The sequence below is a fragment of the Podarcis bocagei genome (genome assembly GCF_964188305.1).
Source record: "Podarcis bocagei genome assembly, chromosome: 6".
NCBI classification, from domain to species: domain Eukaryota; kingdom Metazoa; phylum Chordata; class Lepidosauria; order Squamata; family Lacertidae; genus Podarcis; species Podarcis bocagei.
The window spans coordinates 26,612,870-26,637,365 of NC_138130.1; the positions used below are offsets into that span (position 1 = coordinate 26,612,870).

At 41.4% G+C, this 24,496-nt stretch overlaps 2 protein-coding genes across 9 annotated transcripts in view; both read left to right on the forward strand.

Moving 5' to 3' along the window:
- Positions 1-4,747, forward strand: part of ARHGEF7 (Rho guanine nucleotide exchange factor 7) — an 87,615-nt gene extending 82,868 nt beyond the window's left edge. For 2 of the 5 annotated variants that reach the window (XR_014009194.1, XR_014009195.1), the window contains 3 exons: positions 3-102; positions 863-917; positions 2,682-2,765. Coding sequence is in view for 3 of the 5 variants with exons in the window: in XM_081198332.1 (XP_081054458.1) it covers positions 3-102; positions 863-917; positions 2,682-2,804 (278 nt within the window). In the remaining 2 variants the exon portion in view is untranslated. Of the gene's footprint in view, positions 1-2; positions 103-862; positions 919-2,681 lie in introns of those variants that run through there. The other 3 variants (XM_081198332.1, XM_081198335.1, XM_081198333.1) reach the window with 2 other exon arrangements.
- A 1,115-nt stretch (positions 4,748-5,862) lies between these two features.
- TEX29 (testis expressed 29) lies at positions 5,863-18,221 on the forward strand. 4 transcript variants are annotated; one of them, XM_081198690.1, is made up of 5 exons: positions 5,863-6,294; positions 8,361-8,471; positions 11,417-11,486; positions 13,469-13,582; positions 18,045-18,221. In XM_081198690.1, the coding sequence occupies exons 1-4, from the start codon at positions 6,108-6,110 to the stop codon at positions 13,563-13,565; spliced, it is 465 nt and encodes a 154-aa protein (XP_081054816.1). In that variant the 5' UTR covers positions 5,863-6,107; the 3' UTR covers positions 13,566-13,582; positions 18,045-18,221. The 4 variants fall into 4 exon arrangements, with proteins under 4 accessions (XP_081054816.1, XP_081054815.1, XP_081054817.1 ...); XM_081198689.1 differs by lacking the exon at positions 18,045-18,221 and adding an exon at positions 16,570-16,722; XM_081198691.1 differs by lacking the exon at positions 18,045-18,221 and adding an exon at positions 14,611-14,834 and having other exon boundaries at positions 5,866-6,294; positions 11,447-11,486.
- Positions 18,222-24,496: the final 6,275 nt, after the last annotated feature.

A 24,496-nucleotide genomic window follows, 5' to 3' on the forward strand; every position in this document is an offset into this window, starting at 1 on the left:
AGGCTCCCGTAAAGAATCTGCTCCCCAAGTACTGCTTCCAGAGGAGGAGAAAATTATTGTAGAAGAAACAAAAAGTAATGGTCAGACTGTGATAGAAGAAAAGTAAGATTTTTTCATTTCTTTTAGCAAAATGATGGCTTTTAAGCAGTCCACGTTCTTGAGCACAGGAAGTTTTTGTGTGATAACTTGAGCTGCATATAAACTTGTTCCTTATATACTCTCTGGCTTTATATTTAAGCAGATGAATATCCTACTGGAGTTCATTGCTGACTTGCGTATAAATGTGCACTGTCGTTCCTCTCTAGCCCATTAAGACTAATATCAACAATCTTCGGTTCTCTAACTTTTCTCTTTGCATCTTTTCTCCTTCATCCTTGTACCAGCTGGGAATTGATCAGTTTTGTTGGGTAAGGTGGCATTCTTGAGTGCTCCGGGATTTCTGCTCTTATTAATATATAGAATCACTACTAGGTGCTTTTTTTTTTGGTACCAGTTAACGTTATTGTTTCCGTTTTAAAATGTGCAGTTAAGAGTTGCTTCATCTCAAAGCCCATTAAAACAAAGAGGATTTGCAGATGAACAGCATCTGCTATAGCAGATTGCTCCCTAACCAAGCAAAGTGATTTTATGCTGCCTAGTTGTATAACCTCTATTCCAAGAAAGGCTAAATTAAGAATATGCCAGAAAAGACCAAGAGATACTGTGGAGGAATACGTTGGCCATTTTTGTTTCCCTGTCTTTTCCACCTTAAAAATTGTGTGGCTTCTCATTTAAATGTGTATTGATAGTTCTTGATGTGATTTTTATATTTATTTTAACGTAATATATTTACCAAGTATTCTATCTTAATTTTCTGTTTTAGAAGTCTTGTTGACACAGTATATGCATTAAAGGATGAAGTTCAGGAATTAAGACAGGTTGGTAAAAGATATATATCCCACCCTTTATCAACACAGACTAGGAGGGGCAGTATGCTGTGCTTTAGGCCATTTAAGATTTCAAAGAGTTAGCAATAGAATCAGTAAGCCCCAGTAGCAATGCTGTTTCATAGCATCGATGCTGGAGTGGAGGTTGAAGGAGGAGCATTAATTTTCTGCTCCCTGCACCATGGGCTATATAGCAAATGTCTGAAGAGTGTGCTCTGCCTCCTTTAGATCTGTCTGTCAGGGGTCAAGGTGGGCCAACATTCTACATATCCTCCTTACTTTGCTGATTACTGCTATCACTGTTACTAATGTGGGGTCAGCATTACTCCATACAGCTCCCTCCTTCTTCCCTGCTGGTCTCTTCCTTGTGACATATAGGCACTAGGCCTTTGCACTTGCTCTCCTATGACCTGACGGCAATGTAATACCTAGTGTACTAACTGTGAAAAGCCGAGTCATACTATGGAAATGCATAAGCCCTATCGAGAAACAGTGAACGTGAAGCTGCGTCGCAACTCCCCTTACCCCCCATCATCAGCTATAAACACACGGCCTTCTCTTTGCTTTTGATGCTTACTAACTGTTGCGGCATTTAAGCAGATGTGTTATTGTAAACAGTTTGTGAAAATGAAAGCCATATAAGACAAACCCCGGAAAGCGATTCCCAAGTAATGCAGATGCGGAAATGTATGCTGGACACATGTCTAGAACGTTGGCTAGTCAGTGTTTTGCTCTCAGTGTTCCAAGTTTCCAAAGTGAAATATATCCCTAAATATCAGGATTTCTTGGTCAGAGACTAAAAGGAATAAAATGAACCTTTCAGTAGTGTTAAGTAATCATGCTGTCAGCTCAAGGATTTCTGCTTTCCCTGTCTCCTTACCCCCTGTCCTGTGCACAGCCCATGCTCTGAAGCATTTGGGGAACAGATTTAGAGGGCGCACAGGGGTAGTAGAGGTGGGAAAGTCTTGTTGTGCAAGTGGAAATTCTTGTGATGACAGGACAGATAACTTCGTCCTACATTTCAGCATTACCTTGTACAAGATTATTATTTTTGGAGATATGTTAAGTTTTGAGTACTGCCATGATTTTAATGTTTTGTGGAGTTCCCCCCGTTATAGTAAAGGTAAAGGTACCCCTGACCATTAGGTCCAGTGTGACCGACTCTGGGGTTGCGGCACTCATCTCGCTTTATTGGCCAAGGGAGCCAGCGTACAGCTTCCGGGTCATGTGGCCAGGATGACTAAGCCGCTTCTGGAGAACCAGAGCAGCGCATGGAAACGCCGTTTACCTTCCCACCAGAGCGGTACCTATTTATCTACTTGCACTTTGACGTGCTTTCGAACTGCTAGGTTGGCAGGCACAGGGACCGAGCAACAGGCGCTCACCCCGTTGCAGGGATTCAAACCGGCAACCTTCTGATCAGCACGTCCTAGGCTCTGTGGTTTAACCCACAGTGCCACCCGATAAATAGTTATACTTTATGACTATTTACTTAACATTGTTCATGTACTTAAAATGGAGCCCCTTCTAATATGATACCCTTTCTTCCATTTGTGGCTTGGGCCTACTGATGTAGAAATGTTTTTTTACCTCATGAGGCAAAATATCTCTGGTCCCTGGATAATATTCTAGAGCAACAGACTAGTGCTCCATGAGATCCTCATGTCTTCTCCTTATAAAAACATCTCGATGAGAAACTAATCTTCCAGCTGTTCAGACCAAGTTACCATGATATGTTTGTCTTTTGTTTGTTAGGATAACAAAAAGATGAAGAAGTCGCTGGAAGAAGAACAAAGAGCTCGCAAGGAGTTGGAAAAACTTGTCCGGAAAGTTCTAAAGAGTATGAATGATCCATCTTGGGATGAAACCAATTTATAACAAACTTACTGTTGTTCTTTTCTTTTTCTTTCTATTGAAAGACCAGTTGTCAAATCAAGCTGGGAAGTCTTCTGACATTTAGTCAGTGTTGCATAACAAGCACTACAAAGTAGGACTTAACTGGATCAAATTATTTTTATTTCTTACAATGTATAATAATAATGATAATAATAATAATCCATCCACTTAAGCTGTCTGTACTTAAGTGTAGATAGCATGGACCCTGAACTGAACTAGAATTAACTTGTGTGCATTTAAATTACCTCATTTTTGCAGCAAGTGCAACAGCTGGCTAAGTCCATGATGCCACCCCACCCCAAAAAACACTTTGTAAATATTATCTGTAATTTTGAATGCATATGTGATTAATGTATCAGGACTGATATAGTGTTATAGTTTCTTCCTGTAATGATTGCAGCAGACAGACATGGCAGTGCCTGATGCTCCTCTAAAATTTACTGAAAATTCTGCTCTGAGTTGGATTGTTTTAAATTGTTCTAGACATAGTAGATGTTAGTTGCAATTTTTTTCTTTTTTGTAATTTCCCGAACTATTTCCCAGTATTCACCAGCCTGTTTTAATAACTTAAATTTATTTATGTCTGTTTAAAGCTTCAGACACAATTTTAACCCGCTTTTTAAAAACACCAAGCTGTCAATGCAGTGACACTTGGCACCATTTTGTATTCAAGTTAGCATCTTAAAGATCCAAGACAGACAGTTAAGTTTCTTTTGGCATGCCAATATGCAGAATTACTAGTTAAAGGTGGATGTACTTGCTCTTGTTTTTTTAATGGCTAGTTATTAGATGATTTGTGTAGTACGTTGTTTTTTTATGGTTGTGCATATACTTTTAACATACAGCTGGCTAGTATTTTAATTGAACACTCAAGCACTGCTGTCAAAACAAAAAGTCCCAATCAAGTGTGTGTAGGGTTTTTTGTTTTTGTTTTGGGATGGAAAAAAAATGTATTATTTATTTTTATCATGATCGTAGCAAGTTTAGGTTAATGTATGCATGTAAAGCATTTGCAAAACTCAAACCTCAGAACTGACATTTGATCTTCCACTACTGTGCAGAAAACATCCCCTCCATCCTTTAAGGTCAAATGAAATTATAGTCCACATAACCTCCATTCCCTTTATACAAGTAATAAATAACAAAGAAAGGAATGAGGGGGGAAAACCCAGTGCTTTATGAAAATAAGTCTCTTTAGTTTTCTCTGTCCGTATAAAGTGGCTGTTACGGTTAAACGCGGCACTGTGACATTTTGGGTTGCAGCCTGGGACTCTGCAATGTGTTGGTAATCAGGGACTCTATGACGTGCAGTTTTGGCAGTATATACTTTTAAATTACCATTGTGATCATGTACCATGTCAGTGCGTCAGACTGAAGGTTGCGTAACATTTCTTGAAGACAAAGGAACTAAGGGATTTGGCTCCTGAAGTCAGTGAATCAGTTCAAATCCTGGTGGGTGTTAAATATCAGTCTTACTGCTGAGTCTAGGCAGGATCCTGCAGCAGAACGCACCCTTGTTCTGAGCTCTTCCCCTGCCTTATGGTGTAGTAAAACTTTTGCCTGACTCTTAATGGCATCACATATGTTACTTTTCCTGCCCCTCAGCTGGTGATTTGGAGTAGGGGGGAACACTTGTGATGAGATCAGAAGTCCAGATTGCTTTTACTGCATGTTACAGGAGGAGCGAACCCAACATAGGGGAGCCATCTAAGGAGGTAGCTCTTGTGTTTCTTGTAATGTCACCCCTAAAAGATGACACGTCTCTGATACTGTATGCTGTATGGTTGATTCTTCCATCAAACAGGCAATCCACATTCCCCACCCACAAAGCAATAAGACTCAGCTGTTTATTGTTTCTCGCTGTCAGCAACCAGAAATGGGCAGCTATACTTCCGTTGAAAATAAATGTTTATTGTGATGATAAAGGGCTTATGTGGCTGCTTATTTTATGAACTGGCTTCATACACACATAATTTTAGGAGTGGGAGTAAATTTCGTGGGGCTAAATATCTAAATACTTAAGTGGTGTTGTGAATTTGGAAATAGGAACTAATCCCAATCCTGGGACTAACCCTGTTTGGCATTGCATTATCGCACAGTATATGTTAGTGCAAACGTGCAGGAGCTTAAAGGACAGTCCCTTGCCTTGAGGAGCTTACAACTGAAACTTTCAACAGGTTTCGCCAGGCTTACCTTTGACACTTTTGAGTTATGGTGCATTATTTTTATTTACGATTTCCCCCCATATCTTTTTGCAAGGAAAAGTGACTTGCAAGGAATTGAAATATAAAAATGCCGCCAAAATAAACAAAAATAAATAAACATACACACACACAAAAAGCATGTACTTTTCCACCCCATTAAATGAGGAGCATCAAGACAGGCTAAAAATGGTATCAGTTTTTGAGAACAAATATGTATTTGCCTGGCATTGGAAAGCTGAGTTTTCTTGGGGAGATCATTCCGCAATCTAGGGAATGGGGAAAACATTAATGAATAGTCCTGTTCTCTCATTGCAACCCTCTGCATGTCTGGACTTTCCCGGCTTTTCAGCCACAAAAGGAACTGGTACATAATAATTTTTGGGTGGCTAGATCCCCAACCCCAAGTTGAGACAGATTTCTACATTCATATAAAGGGAGCTAGCTCATCAATTTCTAGTGTCTGTGCTGTAATCTTCACCAGCACCAGCACTGAATGTGCTTCCCTCCACCTGACACTTGAGCCTTAGGCTTCAGAGTCTGCTCAATTCCTGTTAACTTAGCAGTACACCCTGTATGGACAATGTGGTACAGCCTCCTCAGCTAGAAGCAAGAGATAACTTCTCCAAGCCATGGGCAGTTTTGCAGGAGTCCGGGGAGAGCTACAAACCCCATCTTCTCTTTTCTTTGCTCAGGCTTTGTGTTGCATTTTTTACTTCCATACCTGTATCCTCTCAACTTTCAGTACCCTAGGCAACCAGTTTAATGACAACACACAGTCAACTGTGATGTCATAACTTGCAGCATCCTTTAGTTGTTCCCCATGACAGCGGGGAGATCATTTGGCAGACTTGGTGGAGAGAAAGAATCAGAGAGGGGTCAAGGCAGGTTTCCACACTAGCTAGATCAGCCACCTGCTAAATGTATGGAAATAGTAGCACTTAATCAATATCTTGAGTATTTGTTTCCTGAAAGAACTTACGAATCAAAGCTGTTGGCAAATCCACAAGAATGTAACTGGTTTTTTTTGTTTACATGATTGCATTAAATATTTTTTTACGGATCAGTATAATTAAGCCCATTAATGAAAGACCTGGAAGAACTTGGGCAGAATCCAAGGCTTATTTTCTTAATGTATTGCCTAACATTGTGGTCTCCTCCTGGCTTGTGTGTTCAGTCGCCTCTGAAGTTGAACAGGGCAATACAATCTCCACCCTTGCCTCATCGGCTGGAAAAACGAAATACCAATTTCCTCCGTTACGGGTTTGCAGGTAAGAAGTTAGCAAACTATTGCTTTGCTGCCATGAACTGATTAAAATACCTATAATAAGATGACATTTTGCAAGAGACGCTCAAGTTAACTTTGCACTATATTCATGTTCACTGCTGGGATACAGAACAAATTAAGTTACACAGGAAGTGTTCTGGTAACCTTGGTTTTTCTGTGTGTTTTAATAGTACAGAGTTGTATTTAACTTGTTGCTCATAATAAAACAATCTTTACTACACTAACACAAGCTGCTTCCCTAGCTTTGTGTTTGAAAGCTATTCAGCTATGCCTCGCTGCTGGAAATCCTTAATGGAATAAGTAAAATCTATGTTTTCAAGCAGATCAAGCAAATGGGAGGTGGAGAGCATTGTGCTAAAAACAAACATCTTTTACAACATTTGTGGACTAATTTTGCTGTTGGCTGTGCTGTTCCGGGCTGAAACAATGATGATTCAATTATTTCAGGAAAAGTTTTCAATCGTTCTTTCCAACTGAGGCCACCACCATAAGACTTCTGGCAAAAGTTGTGCAGGTGTTATATTATCTGCTGGGGAGCTCCCTCTGGTGGCAACCACATATAAATCTGTTAAAAATGGGAAGAGTGCATGCAAGTGGACACATACAAGAGCAAAGGGGCAGTTGAAACTGGCATTTTTTAACGTATTTTTAAATTAAAAAAAATTACATATATATGTGCATAGATAAATTGATAAATTGTCTGGAACTGGTATGGCATTCAGATCACGATACCAGTTTCAGACAATTTGAGCTGGTGCTAAAACACGCCAGCTCAAATTGCCTGCAGATGGGCTCCATCTCCCTTCTTGCTTGTGCCTTTAAGGAAAGCTCCTGTTCCCCAGCTGAGCAACTGAACGAAGCCCTGATGCTCCTCTAGCTTGTGTGAGCTGGAGTGGTATGGGGGCTTTGTAGGGCTGGGCAGGGAGGAAGAAGCAGCCGTGATACATACCAGAGTCAGACATGATATATCAGCATATCGCGGTATTTAGTTGCTGCTGTATCACAATGTTGAAAACCAGATATTGCCCAGCCCTAAAGGGGCTAGGAAACCAAGTCCGATGAGGAATGTTTGATGGAGTATCTTTATCCTGGGAAAGAGGCAATATGGTAGCCATCGTCAAGTATGTGAAGGTCTCTCACATAGAGGCGATGGGGAAGAGCCACCATAGCTCAGTGGTTGAGCATTTGCTTCTCATGCAAAAGATCTTTGGTCCAATTCCTGACATGTTCAGGTAGGACAGGGAAGGACCCTTGCCTGAGACCCCAGAGAGCAGCTACCACTCATTGTCAACAAAACAGCTTGGTGGGCCAGTGATCTGGCTGCCTGTCTAAAGCTCAGCTTTCTGTGTTCCAAAATATGGTCCTGCAAATATGCGCAGGATGCTGGCAGAGTAATGGTCCCACAAGCACTGCCTTCTGTGGGGCACACTAGGTAGCAATGAAAGTGTGCCAGAGTTTCTATCCTGAACAGCCAGTCCAGAAGGACATTGTGGTTCATGGTATCCATATCTGTTGAGAGGCTGCTGAGTTACAGTCTCCAATGCGAAGGTCATTAAGTAGAACCACGAAGGAAGTGTCAGTGGGAAACATGGGTCAGGAGATGTAGGAGTACAGAAAAAGAAACTTCTGACTTGAAGAACTATTGAGAGGAAGGGGTATGGCTGGAATCTAGTCTTTTGGGACTTCATCCTGTCCCTCAGCTCAAGTGACTCATTTCTCATTTACTTTGACCTGCTGCGTTAACTTCAGCATGGAAATCTGTGTGCAGAAGTGTCTTACAATATCTGTCTGCTGTTTGCATTCTACCTGACACACAAATTTTGTGAGAAGTTTGGTTTCCCTGTCCCAAATCAGTCATATGGGAACATGACAGATCCATATATGTGCAAAAAGTCTTTGGATATAAGGTTTTAGGATCAAGGATATTGAATGCAGCTCGTAATCTATATAAAACAAACAGAACAGCAGTGCAAAACTCTTAACGGATTTAAATAGATCTATTAAAAGATCATGCTTGCAATTCATTTTGGGCCTTTCTCTTTTCTGAAGTCTGTGAATTCCCCTTTTATGAAATATGCCGTGAAAATGTATCAAGAATTGAGTGTTCAGAGTTGGGGTGCTGTTACCACAAAGAAACGTGCTATAAGAAAGCTGTACCACGTAAGTAACTATAATTTTGTAGCCCAAACTCAAGCTCAGTTGCCAACCTTAAGAGCAAATTCCCCTTTCTTCAAGTAAGAACATTATTATTATTATTATTATTATTATTATTATTATTATTATTATTATTATTATCATCCCTCTGTGGCTGCTTCTAGAAAGCAGTTTTCCTGGGACAGCCAGAAATTAACTTGGCAATTACTGCACAAAAAGATGTGCAGTACAAAAAGAGATGTGATACAGCATGATCACAAATGTTTGGCAGGCGGGTTCTGGAGAGTAGGAAAGAGGAAACTTATCATTTCCCCTTTCTTCCCTCTTGAAGCCTCATTGTTTATAGCACGAGGAGAAGAGCTTTTCTTAAAACTCATGGTGTGCACTTCTCCTACAGCCAAGTCTTAATTTCAAGAATCCTATAAGATCCCATGGCTTAAGCAAAGCAACTCCTATCGACCTACCCCGTTTTTCCTCCCCCCCTCTCCAATGGACACTATCAACACCCCATGGCTCCTGAAGACTACTGAGCATGCTCAGTCCTAGTTTCTCTCTCTCTGGCAGGAGAGCTCTTTTCTTTCATTTAGTAACGAATATACTATGCATGTATATGTATGGATAGTAGTATTGCATCCACCATCTAGACTGTACTGTGGATGGTTTTGTATCACAACCAAACTGACAGACATGGCACCATGAAGTTTCCAACTGGAGGAAAGACAAAATGTCCCAGTTGTTCCTTCTAGTCCTTAAATACACTACAAGGGTCCTGTTAAGATTTACAGCAGGGGTCGGCAAACTCTGGTCCTCGGGCTGGATTAGGCCCGCCAGGGTTCTAAATCCAGCCCGCCCAGCCATTTAAGAACCCGCCACGAAGCCGAGACTCCCACCAATGGTGACCAGAGGAAGAGGCCAAGCGGCGGCTCTGCCAATCAAACGCCATGCCTGTTTTACCTCAGTGTGGCATGTGGACGTCTCTGCCAATCAAATGCTGTGCCGCACCAGGCGCAGCGTTTGATTGGCAGAGACGTCCCTGCACGGTGCTGAGGTAACCCAGGCTCGGTGTTTGATTGGCAGAGCCACCGCCGCTCAGCCTCTTCTGCCGCCACTGCCGCCCTGGTGCTCCTGTGGCTGCTGCCGCTCTGTGTCCCCATGAGGGGGGCGACAGTGGTGTTTCTGGAGAAGGACAGCCGGCCCGGGCTAGGGCTCGGCGGGGCCGCTGCTGTGCTCCAATGGCAGTTGACACGATGGAGGACAATGAGGCCAGCGGTGAAGTGGCCCATGCGGTGGCCTTCACCTCAGGAGGATGAAGGGGTGGAAACGCCTGCACAGGGCGGCAGATGCAGGTGAGGCAACAGCTTGTCCTTGTCTCCGTCTTCGTGCTCCTTGAAAGAGGTGTGTGCCGCTCTCAGCCAGCTCCTGCAGGCTCCCAGCTTCCGAGGCACCCAGTTCCTGCAAGCGTGCCAGCCCACTCTCCAAAACTTCCCGTCCGGCCCCCAACAGTGTCTGAGGGACAGTGAATTGGCCCCCTGTTTAAAAAAAGTTTGAGGACCCCTGGTTTACAGGGACTTGTAAAATTATAAAAAGAGACGAAGTGGGGGGGGGGAAGGAATCCTCATCATCCAAATATTTCCACTCCTGTGTTAAAGAACTCAGATTAGGGTCAGCCAGCCAATCTCATGCCTAAGCGCTTTAGGGCTATATAATGGAGTAGGCAGAAAAGTTTCTGGAAAGGGAACTTTGATTTTGCACAGGAATGGTGACGTTGCATTTTTTTTTTTTATTGCATTTCATTTTCAGTGCTCTCTTTGCACTGGAATTCAACTGTGAACTGCCTTGGGAGCCAACTTATTGAAATATAGGATAGAACAAAATGCAGTGAAAATGAATACCTAGGAGAATACCAAATAATCCTATGCACAGTTGCAACATGGGACTCTGAGGCACAGAGCCAGTTCAGAGGCAGTGTGGATTGCCTCCAACCTGGCTGGGCCCATCTGAACTCAGATGAATAAACCTGTTGAGAGTCTGTTGAGATTCAGGGCTACAATCCCATTGGTTGTGGGTCTCCACTAGAATGGAGGCGGTGAGTGCTGCTTCTGACTTGGTGGGGCCTTGGCAGGGTCTGAGCCAACTGTTTTGTTTGTTGGCTACTTAAATGGGCCTTGGCCACAGCAGCTCCCCAACTCAGCTGGCCTACATTGCTGGTAGGATGACCACATCATCAAACAGAGGATGCAGATCTGCATAAAATTTATATAGGCCAATCTGTATGTGCAAATTCAGATTTAGAAATAATTACTATAAATTAAATAGAAGTAGAATGCATCTCATGATAGTGGGGAAAACTTTGGGCTGTCCAAGTGTTGTGGTTCTTTAACCGCAATCTTTTAAACTATTTGGGCCCATCAATGCTTCAAAGAGCTCCTTCAAATACAGGATAAATTGCTGGCCATGGACTTCAACATTCATGATTGCAGTCCTTTCATCATTTAGACGAACCTGAAGAAGCTGTGTATGAAGCTCTCCTTAACTGAAATGTTGCCTAAATCTACAGTTGTGTATGTGTGCGTGTTTTGGAGGAGGGGAAAAATCCTGGTTAATGTGGTCCTTTTTTTAAAAAAAGAGAGAACCATCTCTCCTCTTAAAGTGAAGATTGTGCCAAACAGGAAAAGTCTGACGCTGTCAACTGTACCTTTTCAGTTCAGAAGATGGTTTTAATCACTTTGAAGGGAAGTTTATCTATAGGATTAGGCAGAACAGGATGACTCTCTGAGGCCTGTTTTAAACAGTGGCACAGACCACAAGGTAAGGTAGGCAACTGCTGTGCTTGTAGTGACTACGTGAGTCTCCATTGCATGCTTGTAGCAAAGCTGTCCTTTATAAAAAAGATAAATTCAAAATTAACACTTCACTCTGTCAGAAATTTGAAGTTGCATTTTTATTTTTAGAATACATGAAAGCGTTTATTTGCTTAATAGTGATCGTCATGGTGGCCTTCTGTATATTTGTGCTGCATAGGTAAGTTGACGCTTTATACAAACTTGATTAGCTAAATGTTGGCCTCCCATGAGTTACTTAAAATATTCCAGGATTTAGCCCCAAGAAAACGTTTCTAATGTTATAGTTAGAAAAGGAGAGCAGGATTTTATTTTTTTCTTCATATTGATTCATGAAAGAAGTTATGAGATCCACAAAAAGGAGGAGATTGAAAGATGTGTGGCTGAGGGGTATAGGTTTTGGACTGACTGACTGAATAAATGAATGAATGGGATAGTTCAATCTAGAGCCTATAAAATGCCTTTATTTTCTTTGTAAGAAAGTTTAGATCATTTGTAATATTTTAAACTGGTTGCATCTGGAAGAGGGGGCTTTCTTGTTTGGTGGTCTAACTATGTGGAAGAGTGGGAAATATAATAATAATAATAATAATAATAATAATAATAATAATAATAATAATAATAATAATTTTTATTATTTGCAACCTGTCCATCTGACTGGGTTGTCCCAGCCACTCTTGGCAGCTTTCAACATACATGAAAACCTAATAAAACGGTAGACATTTAAAAATTTCCCTATACAGGGAATACATCACACCAAGATATACCAGTAGAATTCTAAATTTAAAATCTTAAGCTTTAGATTCCTAAATTAATCAACATGCTGCACTGGGACAAGCAAGGCAATTTTCTTTGGTTTTATGTGTGTGTTTTCATCAAAAGGGTATTAATAGCTTAACTACAGGTAAGATCAGGGTCCCATTCCACCGAGAAGCACCTGTAAGGAAGCTTTCCCCAGGAATGGTTTCTCAGATAGCAAAGTGTTGGTAACCTGTGGCCTTCTGAATGATGTGAACTACAGATCCCCACACACCTACATAGGCCATGTGGACCAGGGCTGATGGGAGTTGTAGTCCAAAACAGCTGGAGGGCAAAACATTGGAACACCCCTGACATAAAAGCGCATGAACCCAATATTATCTTGGGACTGCACACTGCAGGGTGAGATAAGTGATAGAGAATGAGTTTTTAAATTTTAATCTTTGGGGAAACTTGGCCTGTATCAGTGGCGGACTTTGGACTCTCAAATTTTGGTGGTGTCCTGGGTGATGCTAAATTTTGGCACGCACACACCGCCTCATTCACTCTGTTCTACAGCATTGTTGTGGCACCCTCTGCTGTGCAATGCCCAGTAGGGTCACACGGGTCTACCGTAAAACTGCCTCTTCTAGTATTACTGATCTTCAAGCTGAGGAGCTGCTAATGAGCTTTTGAGAAAATCCAGGGATTCCTGAAACTGTTTGAAAACCACTAGTTTAACATAAAGTCCGCCTCAATCCAACAGTGCAGTGCGGAATTTGTACTATTATTATTGTTATCAGAGTGGATAAAAATGATTTAAAAAACCAGATTTTTAAAAATTTAAAACAGATTTTTAAAATTTAAATTTAAATTGGATTTTTAAAATAAAAAGCTTTAGGAGAAAAAATATTTCTAAAGATAGTTTTCTATTTAAGTTACATTATAGTCCAAAGGCTATTCATCAGGAAATAAGTACCGGTATTTGTTTTTTAAGTTTTTCATATGTGCCTAAAACTCAGTCTAAATTTTTCTTTTTATTGTTTAACCAAATCAGTTAACAAACATGGATACATATGCTATAATGTTATTGTTTTAGTTAAATTGTTTAAATTGTTATTAAGGAAATGATTTTTCTCCTTCCAGTAAAGTACAGCAGAAAAGTTGTCCAAATATAAACAGTTAACTTATTAAACCTCACAATAATTTCATAATTATCTGTCTATCTTCTAATAGTATAACCAAATCAGTAATTTTTGATATAATTGTAAAATCTACTCTGAAAATTTATTATTCCAAAAATGAAATCTTCATCTGGTTGTAAATTATAGATTATACCAGCAAGAATGAGTCTTTCTGTAAAGAAGAGATTTAGCAAATAACAAATTAGATTTAGATTTAGCAAATAACAAAATTTCAAAACAGTTGTTGTGCAGGAAAAAAGAGAAAGTCATCTTTAGAGGATGAAGTGAAAAGTTCATCAGATGAAAGTGACAGTTCTGCAGAGTCTGATGAAGATTAGCTCCAGGTATATGAAAAGTAAGTGGTTTTTGTGTGTGTGTTGCCCTGTGGAAGCAATCACTGAATGCTTTCTCATTATCTGATACAGTAGTGATCATTGGGGAAGTCCAAGATGGTATTCAGACATGTACATAGAAGCAAAAGTTTACTTAAGATCCCAGCTCAGATTCCATCCCTGTTAAGGATGGAGGCGAAATTTGATTCACATTCACATTTAAAACTGAATGAATCAAATTTGCACTTTTCGAAACGGTAAGAGAACTGAAATGCAGCCATCTTTTGAAATTCACACTTTTTTTTCAAATTTTGCAATGCAGTTCTCAAACCAACCAATTTTTTTTAAGGCATGCATTAGGGGAAACTGTGCATGCATAAAAAGGAACATACTAGTGAACATAACATTCAGAAATGCCTAATATTAGGAGAAATGGCTGGCAAAAATGTGTCCACTAGTCAGAATCACATACAAAAATGTTACAGATAGGTAGCCGTGTTGGTCTGCCATAGTCAAAATAAAAAAATTCCTTCCAGTAGCACCTTAAAGACCAACTAAGTTAGTTCTTGGTATGAGCTTTCGTGTGCATGCACACTTCTTCTGAAGAAATTTTTTATTTTATCCAAAAATGTGTTAGGAGAAATTTGCACCAAATTTTTAAAGAAATTTCATGAGGTTGTTGTTTTTTTTTAAATCACAAGTTGTTGCACAAGTGCAGAGAACTGAATTGAAGATTGGAAAAAAGAGAAACAGAGAGAAGCAAAACTGACTGTTGTTTTGATTATGTTTTAATGGATGCTTATTGCTGACTTTATTCTTAAATGCTGTATACTACCTTGATATATTTTTATGACCGTGTGGATTATCAATCAATCAATCAATCAATCAATCAATCAATCAATTCTCTTTCCAGCAGATAGCACTCAAAGTACTGATTGAGACAGAAAGGGTTAGTACTGGAAGTGGACATGTCAGAAAAAAAATTGCTCGCTCTCTCTCTTTCTGGATTTGATTGAGTCTAAATCCAAAATCTAAATTTTGTTCTGTTTAGCTCTCACTGCATTGTAGAATGGCAAGACAGAAGTGGACACCAAACTTGGATTTAATTTGGCCGTGATGACTTCATTGCTTACTAAGAGCCTGCCCTGCGCTGACTCCTGAAACAATAGGGTCTTATTAAACAAGTCCCAACTGTGCCCTTTTAAAATCTTACTGTGCTTGCTTTAGAATAGCTGCAACATGCCCATGAAAAAGAAAATAAAAAAACCCAAAATCCTAAGAGGCAGTTATGGAGTTGTGTTGGAAGGGGAGGTTTGTGCACACACACAAAATAAAATTTTGTAAAAAAAAAGCTTGGTTCAAAATCTTTCCCAAAGGGTGTGTACAAATGATGTTTAATTCTAGAATCAATGGGGACTTGTTTTTCCCACTTGACATACTGCAGGGGCAGCAGTCAGGGATTATGGTAGTGGTAGTCTGAAAACATCTGGAAACCCATGGGTGAGAAAGGCTGCTGTAGACAGTACTGAGGTAGATGGATCAATGGCCCTATGTTCCTATATCTGCTCATCTCTTAGCACACTAGTGTTTCTTGACACACTAGATTCCCCCGTACCATACATTTAAAGCACATTCAATGCACATGGCTTCCCCCAAAGTATCCTGGTAACTGGTTTGTGAAGGATCCTGGGAATTGTATATCTGTGAGGGTAAACACTACAGTTCCCATGATTCTTTGGGAGAAGTCCTGCCCTTTAAATGTGTGGATCTGTCGCCCCAACCCCCACAGTTTGAGAATCACTGCATCACACGTTTCATTATTCCAGTACATATGGTGAAATCATAGCTGGGAAGAGAAACCTGGCTGCTATTATGTTCAAGTATATCCTTTTCAAGCAAAATGCTTCCCAGTTCATCATAAATGTTACCAAAGGTCCCCTTTGTCCACCTCCTTGAATAGCTTCTTTTCTTCCCTGCTATCCTTGTTGCTTGGAATTAAATTCAAAGTGTTGCTTTATCAAGCCCATTTGTTGTTATAGTCACTAGTTGATTGCAAATGTACATCCATTCTCCCACCCCCCTCCAGCCTTTTAAAAAGGGCTGATCACTATGGTAACCATATTACAGAAATGATCTTTTCGCCTGGTCTCCTCAAAACGCCCTTCAGAAAAAAGGTCATTTGGCATTAACATTTTCTGACGAAAACTTGAAATGTTGGCGGCATTGAGACTATTCAAGGCTCATTTCCATGGTCTTATTTTTATCCCTCCTTCCCACCCCTCTTAACCACCCCATTATCTATATTTCAGAACAATATCAAAACAATGCCAAATATTGATGCCCCACATAAAATTGAGGTTGCAGCAGTTTGCACATGTTTTGAAATATGAAGATTCTATTGAAAGACTGCCCTAGGAGAGAAATTAATGGCAGTATTCTCTCCCTCCCATCTCCTTCTCTTTCTCAAGGACGGGGGAAATGTCGTTTGAGTACACACTTTTGCTCCATGAATGTTAGTGTGCAATGGATTCAATGGATGAGGAGGACCATTGATTCTGAATCATCAAATCGCTGTTTGCCTCGGAGAACTAAAATAGCAACTCCAAAGGTTAACGTTCTAGGGAGAGAAGTGCTGAAGGGGTTAGGCTAGCAAAAGGGGGGACGGACCCAGTTCTGATTATAATAACAGAGTCGTAGGTTAACAATACTGAAAATTATGCCCATTCTTTCTCATGCCACTTGTATTCAGCTTGATTGGACATGATGTCTTGGTGGTACTGACACGGTCTGTCCAGGATACTAATATTTGTATCCCAGAGGGCAAAATCTTCAATGGATTTTTTTTTAGTGCTTCTCTCGCATTTTGATAATGGGTAAACCAGTTAAAAGTTTGCCCCCCCCAAAAAAAATAGGGAGGAAAGGTGAGTGTTAATTCACGTTGATAGGTATGTGCCATTGATAGAAGGCTCGTGCCAATGCCACCCTAACTTCATTCCTCCTCTTTGCCCAGAGTGCTGCAAAAGACTAAGAGGATGTTCGTTTAATTGGAAAGCCTACTGAGATCTAAGGCAGCTGAGGCAAAGGAAGCACTCTTTCTTTGCTCAATGGCACTGGCTGAAGGATGTATATAAGGTGGCCTTATTAAAGTGACAAGGCAATTTAATTCTTTTGTGCACAATGATTCTACTTCATTGATTTACAATGGGAAGGATATAATTTTGCTAGTGTTGGCAAAAAGCTCAAATGTCAGGCTTTTCAAATTGCCATACTTGCCTTGTTCGGGATGAATAATGAATAAGTCACCTTTTGTCTCCTGTTAAATATTCTTGAATAAATACAAAGAGCACGGGAGACATAAATGATCGCCCGATTTTTTTATGTTTAAAATAAAGATCAACATTGTGATAAATGGTTGAGAATGTTCCAGGTGAAGTAATATGACTCTGCTGATAATTATGTTATCAATTATAGAACCGTCCAGGTGTAGAATGTGTGGCAGGAAGACAGACCTGCAAAACCCAGCATGCCAAACATCTCTGAAGGGGAGAAAACCAATTTACAAAGCTTATACAGACCGGGAAAATCTTGAACATGAGCATTCTGAAATTGCTTTGATACGTGCGTTCATCTGCAACTCTGGCCAGTGTAAATTGTTCTGCACCAGATTTTGCAAAGCACGCAGCAATTGCAGTTCACTTCAGTTGGGCCTGAATACTGTGTTTTTAAAGAGGAAAAACCAGACATCCTGGCTAAGAGAAAAATAATGACTCAGTAGTAATCTGCAAATTCTGCAAGCCCCAAGAAAGCACCCTACTGTATTCATATTTGTACAGTTTGCTTATTCCATGTCCCAGCAGAGCTTAACAGGGTAACAATAGGGGAGGGGAATCTATTCAAATGGATAGCATCCTGCAATTTGCATTTTCCTTTTCATTTGAAAAATACCATCCCATGTTAATACATGGAGATTTATGTGGAAGAGGCCTTTTACACTACCATCCCATAACTTCCTGATCAGCTGCAACATCTAGCTAAATCCTGCTGTTTTTCACTATATTAGTCAAGTCACACTCCTTCTGTCATCCTAGAATGTGGAAGTGGTCAAGTTAAAAGATGATTGAAGGGTTAACGTTTGGTGTAGTTTGACCATAGGGGAACTTCTATTTCCTTGTTCTGTAGTTTAAGACTAGCCAGGGCAACAATAATGGATTTCATTTAAAAAATGGTTACTCAGCTGTCGACTCGGCTGAACTTTGGTCTTAATGTTCAATATTTTAAATATATTCACTTGGTCCAGTAAAACCTATCATCAGTATATGAATTGTACATGAATTAGATCCTGTGGCATGCTGTTCTCATCCAATAATTTCAATTAGGTTAATTTCTACCTTAATGCTGAGGGTGTTTTTTCCCCTTTGTGTGGACACAACTTAGATTAAATTTCATGGAAAAAGTAGTATTTTCTTTCTTTCTTTCTTCAAATAGGTAGCTTTAAGAAGGTTTGATGAAAGCTCGACACAGAATGACTGTATTGATCCATGCACTTTCATTCAACCGGAGCATTTGAATAAGAATTTCACAGAAATTCATACTTTGCTGGCCTAGACAGAATCATGTAATTATCTCTGTAAGAAAGTTTATGTAGAAATCTGGACAATCGAACAGCAGGAGGTGGGGCGGGTATGGCATGTGTAAATAAATACAGTACAAAGTTGGGAGGCATTGTTAACACCGCTGGGGGATTTAAAAATTACACTGTGTGAACCAGATACAGGCTGGGCATCAAAGGTTGGCATCATAGGGCTCAAGCCTTCAACCTAGCAGAGGGTATCACAGCTGATCCCCCAGACGCATCCTTCCTCTTCCTCACTGTTGCTGCCTGTTCAATGACACTCTCTCAATTTAGAAGCAATGCACAGAGAAGGCCTCCACTTGCCATGCCCTTTGGGCAGAGGTACAAATTGGGTAGTGCTGTGGGTTAAACCACAGAGCTTAGGACTTGCTGATCAGAAGGTCGGTGGTTCGAATCCCCGCGACGGGGTGAGCTCCCGTTGCTTGGTCCCTGCTCCTGCCAACCTAGCAGTTCGAAAGCACGTCAAAGTGCAAGCAGATAAATAGGTACCGCTCTGGCGGGAAGGTAAATGGCGTTTCCGTGTGCTGCTCTGGTTCGCCAGAAGCGGCTTAGTCATGCTGGCCACATGACCCAGAAGCTGTACGCCGGCTCCCTCGGCCAATAAAACGAGATGAGCGCCGCAACCCCAGAGTCGGTCACGACTGGACCTAATGGTCAGGGTTCCCTTTACCTTTACCTTTACAAATTGTTGCAAGAGGGTGTGGTCAAAAGAACGAGGAGGCATGGAGGTGTTCTGCTTAGGGTCCAACCACAGACCCACCCAAGATCTGGAGTCAACATTAATTGTGTGACTTCATCATGTGGAGAAATACAGAACCGAATTCAGCAGCTCAAGTAACTGATCATTATTGTAAGGACAACAATATAAGAATTTTAGCGAAAGCATCCAGGACAGATTGAAGAGATCACAGAATTGTCAACAGACCAACTGGGGGTTGTGCCTGCTGTCTCTGTTCTTGGCCAATGCATATTGTAGCTGCTCTCCACGCAGCTGGAAACCCTGCAAAAGGCAGCGCTGCCCATTGCATGGAACCTACATCCATAAACTTGCATGTGCAAATGTTTGCTGAGTGTGTGGTGGGCTGAGCCAGGGGTAGGCACCATTACATCCTCCTGCATGGGAAAAAAAAGTATAATGTGATGATTATACAAAGAGGGTAGATTACATAGTTGGATTAATTAATTAGGCAAAGCATTTTTAGTAAGGACAGGAGAATGTTTGGACCTTTGTACAAGACACTGGTGAGGTTACATCTGGAATAGTATTGTCCATTGTTAGTAACCAAGTTCAATAGGAAAGAATTAAAGCTGGTCTAGATGCCTGCCAGAGAACGAGAGACTGAGAGAGTGCAATGAAGAAGATAAAAGAACTAAATAATATTATCTGGTTTAGATAATTTCATCCAAATTCATTTTGTGACAAGAGATTAAAGGGAGCGTGTCCTTTTTAGCTTGGAAACAAGGAGGCTAAGAGAAGATATGATGCTAATATATTAGCAACGGATAATAGGAAAGCCACCTAATTAGGTTAAAGAGTGTTGTGTGTACAAACTCTGGTGACTGCAACATGGAATTTAGAGTCGAAATCCAAAGAACGTTTCCAATGGTTGGCGATACAACATTCTAGAATAGTTTCCCTGGAATAAACATTGGTTGAACAAGTTTGAAAGAGAACTGGATACATTCGCAATGCAAAATCCAGCATGCAACTGCAGTTCACTTTGGTTGGCACATTGATTGGTTGTCTGGAGGAAGGAGCAGGGGATAGATGGCCCTTCCATGTTTGCCCTTTGTTTCCCACCTTGTTAAGCAAGATGTTGCACACACTCTGCCTAAGTTTTCCTACTTTCCCCTGATCCAGCAGTGCTGTGTCTACATCCTTGCTTGTTTCACTGACAGTCACACAGTTGGTATGATGCCTTCCTCCTCCTAGGAAGCATGCTGCATTAAGCTGCTGAGCAGATTGGCTGCCATTTTCTGACACCTGCTCACTCTCTCTTATCATACAGTCAAGTCTGATAGCTAAAGATGTGGTCAGATTCCCTGAAATTGTGAACCCTACTTAGTACCTAAAGATGGGTTCACTCATCATGAAGAGCCTTCTAAGTGTACTTGATACTGTTGTTTACTTGATGCTGAGCGTGCTTTAAAAACAAGAAAACACCTTCTGACCTTTCTGTTTGACACAAGAAGACTGGGGCTGGAGAAGGTATGTCCACATTGCATAGCCAGTGCATCCACTTGAGGTGAAGCAGGAAGTAGCATCCCACATGGCTCCCTCTGTTCTGCCTGCTCCGCCATCTTCATCACCAATGGGAGAAGCGGTTCTTGCATCAGCCATGGAGTGGCTGGTGGAGCATCCATGGGGTTGTCCCCTCAGGGGCCTCTGCTGCTTCTAGGCAGCTCCTTCACCCTGCCCCATGAGTGGGCCAGGCCCGCCACACTGTTTACACACTCTGCTCACATGCATTCTTTTCAACGCATGAAAAGGGCGAGTGCATTGCAGCATCAACCGGTGTGACAACACAGTGATAGTACAGAGTGAGACAGTACTGGAATATGAACTAATTTCCAGCATCTGATTTTAGTCCAGGCTTCTCAACCTGCGCACACCAGGTAGTGCTGTTTTACCATACAGTCATACCTCATGTTACGTTTGCTTCAAGCTGCGCATTTTCAGGTTGCGTCCCGCGGCAACCCGGAAGTACCAGAAAGGGTTATTTCTGGGTTTCGCTGCTCCGGAATGGATCCCATTCGCAACCAGAGGTACCACTGTATTGCCTTATAGGTCCTCCCCATTGAATTTTTATCCAGTGGGGCCATGAAGAAATTGAAAATAAATAAATCCCTCATTGGTTGTTCATGGAACTTCTCTGTATGCTTTCTCAATAATCAAAACAAAACTAAAACAACTGTTGTTTGACAGACTGGTTGAGCAAGCTGGGGGTGGGCCTATTTAAATAGCACTCTTCTCTCTGGCCTGCTTGGGGGTCCCACCGAATTGACTGCCATGGGGAACCCACTGCCCCCACCTGTGCTGATGTCGCCATACGGCCTCCTCCCTCAGCAGCACAGCCGCACCAAGGTGGGACAATCTTGCTCCCTTCCCCTCCCCGCCTCCATGCGTCACGGACCCCAACCAACTTGCATAAATCATGGCCAAAGAAAATAGCGTTCTGCTATTCTAGAGAGGACCAAGATGAATAGAAGACGAAGACATAGTCCCACCTTGGTTAACTCCTGCATTTTAATATATACATTACGATGGTGCATAATGAAAGAATGCAAACTTAATGCATTGCTCCATTTGCTGATGCTACGAAGCTGCAGTTTAGTATTCAGTTCCATGGCACAGGAGGCAAGGCTATCAGCCTTTGCTTCCTTGGATGCGAAATATTGCATCTTTCATCAAGGTAATGTATCTTTTCAAAAAACTGTCAGAATCATTCAGATTGAATGAATGAAGAAATCAATAGTAAAATTATATTAAAGAAAAACACTGCTTTGCTCACCATTAAAGGCTTCAAGTTCAATAACAGTGGACTTAAAAAGAAGAAGAAGCCCTTCTTAATATTTTGAAACATAATGCGCTTAATGCACTATACTGAGGAGAACGCAAAGGGTGCCACCAGTTAATTTATGTTGCTTTCAATTCCCTCTTATCTGCTTCCAGTTCTGATTCTCTCTTGCATACTTTCTTTCTTTTGGAATAGAGAAGTCACTTTTTCTTAGCATGAAAAACGGTGCCACACCTTGAATAGTGTTTGTATAGAGGCAAAACTTTAATTCTTCTGCAACACCATTTTTTATTTTTATATAATATATATATAAATATATATATAAAAAGGCTGCAAACAAACAAGTGGGCTTAATAAAGCCATTGCTTTGCATTTCTTGTTCCTGAAGACCAGCATAACCCCAGTTCCACAAAAATGTTGTGTGCGTGTGTGAAAAAGGAGATAGTCGGAACACATCCATTGCTTTCAATGGGTGTACAGTGGTACCTCAGGTTAAGAACTTAATTCGTTCCGGAGGTCGGTTCTTAACCTGAAACTGTTCTTAACCTGAAGCACCACTTTAGCTAATGGGGCCTCCCGTTGCCGCCACACCGCCGGAGCACGATTTCTGTTCTTATCCTGAAGCAAAGTTCTTAACCCGAGGTAATATTTCTGGGTTAGCGGAGTCTGTAACCTGAAGCATATGCAACCTGAAGCGTATGTAACCCGAGGTACCACTGTACTAATACCTCGGTTTAAGAACAGCCCTGTTTACGAACTATTCGGTTTCCGAACTCCACAAAACCGGACGTAGTGTCCCGGTTTGCGAACTTTACCTCGGTCTAAGAATGGAATCCGAACAGTGGAAGGGCAAGCCTCATTAGGGAAAGCGCGCCTCGGTTTAAGAATAGTTTCGGTTTAAGAACGGACTTCTGGAACGGATTAAGTTTGTAAACCAAGGTACCATTGTACTAGATGTCACCCTGTAGATTTACTTTTTGCAGAGCAAGTGGTTGCATCAAGATCACCTTTTACATAGCGACCGGAGCACAAAGAATTAAGTGAGAACGAAACCTAAGAACATAGTAAGAGAATGCTGGATCTGACCAGTCCTCAGCAAAGCCCCACTATGTTCCCGGCTCACGAGGAGACCCACCCTGGAGTCCAAAGCGGACATTGTCCAAGGGCTCTGGAGAGGGTCTCCTCGTGAGCCAGAGGCACAGCAGGGCTTTACTGAGGCTCTTCAGCCTCCCAGCTAACAGGTGACCCGCGGGAAAGCCTCACCTCAGCTGAGCAAGGCCCCAGCTGTTCCAGCTCACATGAGCCAGACAGGTGCCGTGGGGGCTCGTTAAGCTGCTTGGCTGGTTGTGGAAGGCTCCCATGGCCTCAGCTGAGCAGCCTCAGCAAGCCTCTGACTGGAAAGGAGAAGATCTCTTTGGGCTTCTTCTGGAGGAAATGCATACTTTTTTCTGGGGGAAAAGCACTGGGTATAACTCACTGAAGGCTGAAAGAAAACTTGAGGTATGTCACTGTGTTATTAAACAACCAAGCAACTATAAAACAAAATGCAGTTGAATGCCGGGATTGTACTTAAAATAAGACAAAGGCAAAGGGGCTGGTCTTACCACAAAGTGAAGTAAAGCAGTTGTTTTGAGAGGCTTCCAGCATCCATCTTGAAAGCTGGGAGGAGGAACAAGAGACATTTTGACTTCATGTTTCCAAGGTGGGAAATGTCTCGGGGCGTCAGCATTAGACGCCAAGTTCCCTATTCTACAATGTTATCAACAAGGATAGATTTAAATGATATCTCTCGATTTCATCTCTGGGTTCCACAGAATGGGGCTTGGCTTGCAAAAGAAATCTCTGGCCATGATAACAAAGCTGGGATAGCTGCAGAAAACGCAGGTCTTGTGGGCCCTTTGAGGTGTTGTGTGTAGGCATGCTTGGTTCTAAGGAAGGAACCGTTCCATCACTGTCGTTCTAGCAATGGCCAAAGTTTACTACTTTCTGAGTACTCCATTCTCTACTATTCCACATGTGTGAATAAACTGACCTTCCCAGAATACCTGATGAGAAACCTTGTATTTTCCTCATGATTTGTAAGCAGTTCCCAATAACCAGGAAATGTGCTTTGATCGGCGCATGCTTTTGACTCTCTAGTTCCCTTCCCCCACCCCCACTGGGTATTTTCACTTATTTCACATTTATAAATTGCTCAGAATCAGAGGAATCCCCCCTCCTTGTTAAGAAACTCTTGAATGGTATAACTAGTAAATAGCATTCATTTCTAAAAATGAAATGAAAACCCCAAACTGGAAAACCAGAATTAACAAGGCAGGCTTAAGACAACCACATATTAGAGTTGTCAAATGATTAAATAGTTTTCAGTTTTAAGCGTTTGCTTTTTCACTGATTATGATGTCCACATGTAGAACATTTAAGTAGATTTGCAGAGCATCCCTGCTAATTAAATGTGTCTTTTAGGGATCCTGTGGTATTGTACAATTGAATAAACAAAAGCTCTCATTGTTAGAAGGAAAGGCCACCTTTAATATTTTATTTTTTGTTTCATATTATTACCAATAACACACCGGGGGGGGGGGAAATAACCTGAAAAACAGAAGATACGTGCTCTTAACTCCCAGCTCCAACCCCTCTGACTAATCGACCGGTTTGGCTGACTCATGCAGTGCTATCTCACAAGCAGCCCAAACACACCATTCTGCCCTCAGCTCTGCATCTCAGGCTTCTTCTTCTTCTCATTTTCCATGGCTTTTCTTCAAGCTTTCTATTTGCTTCTGTGCATC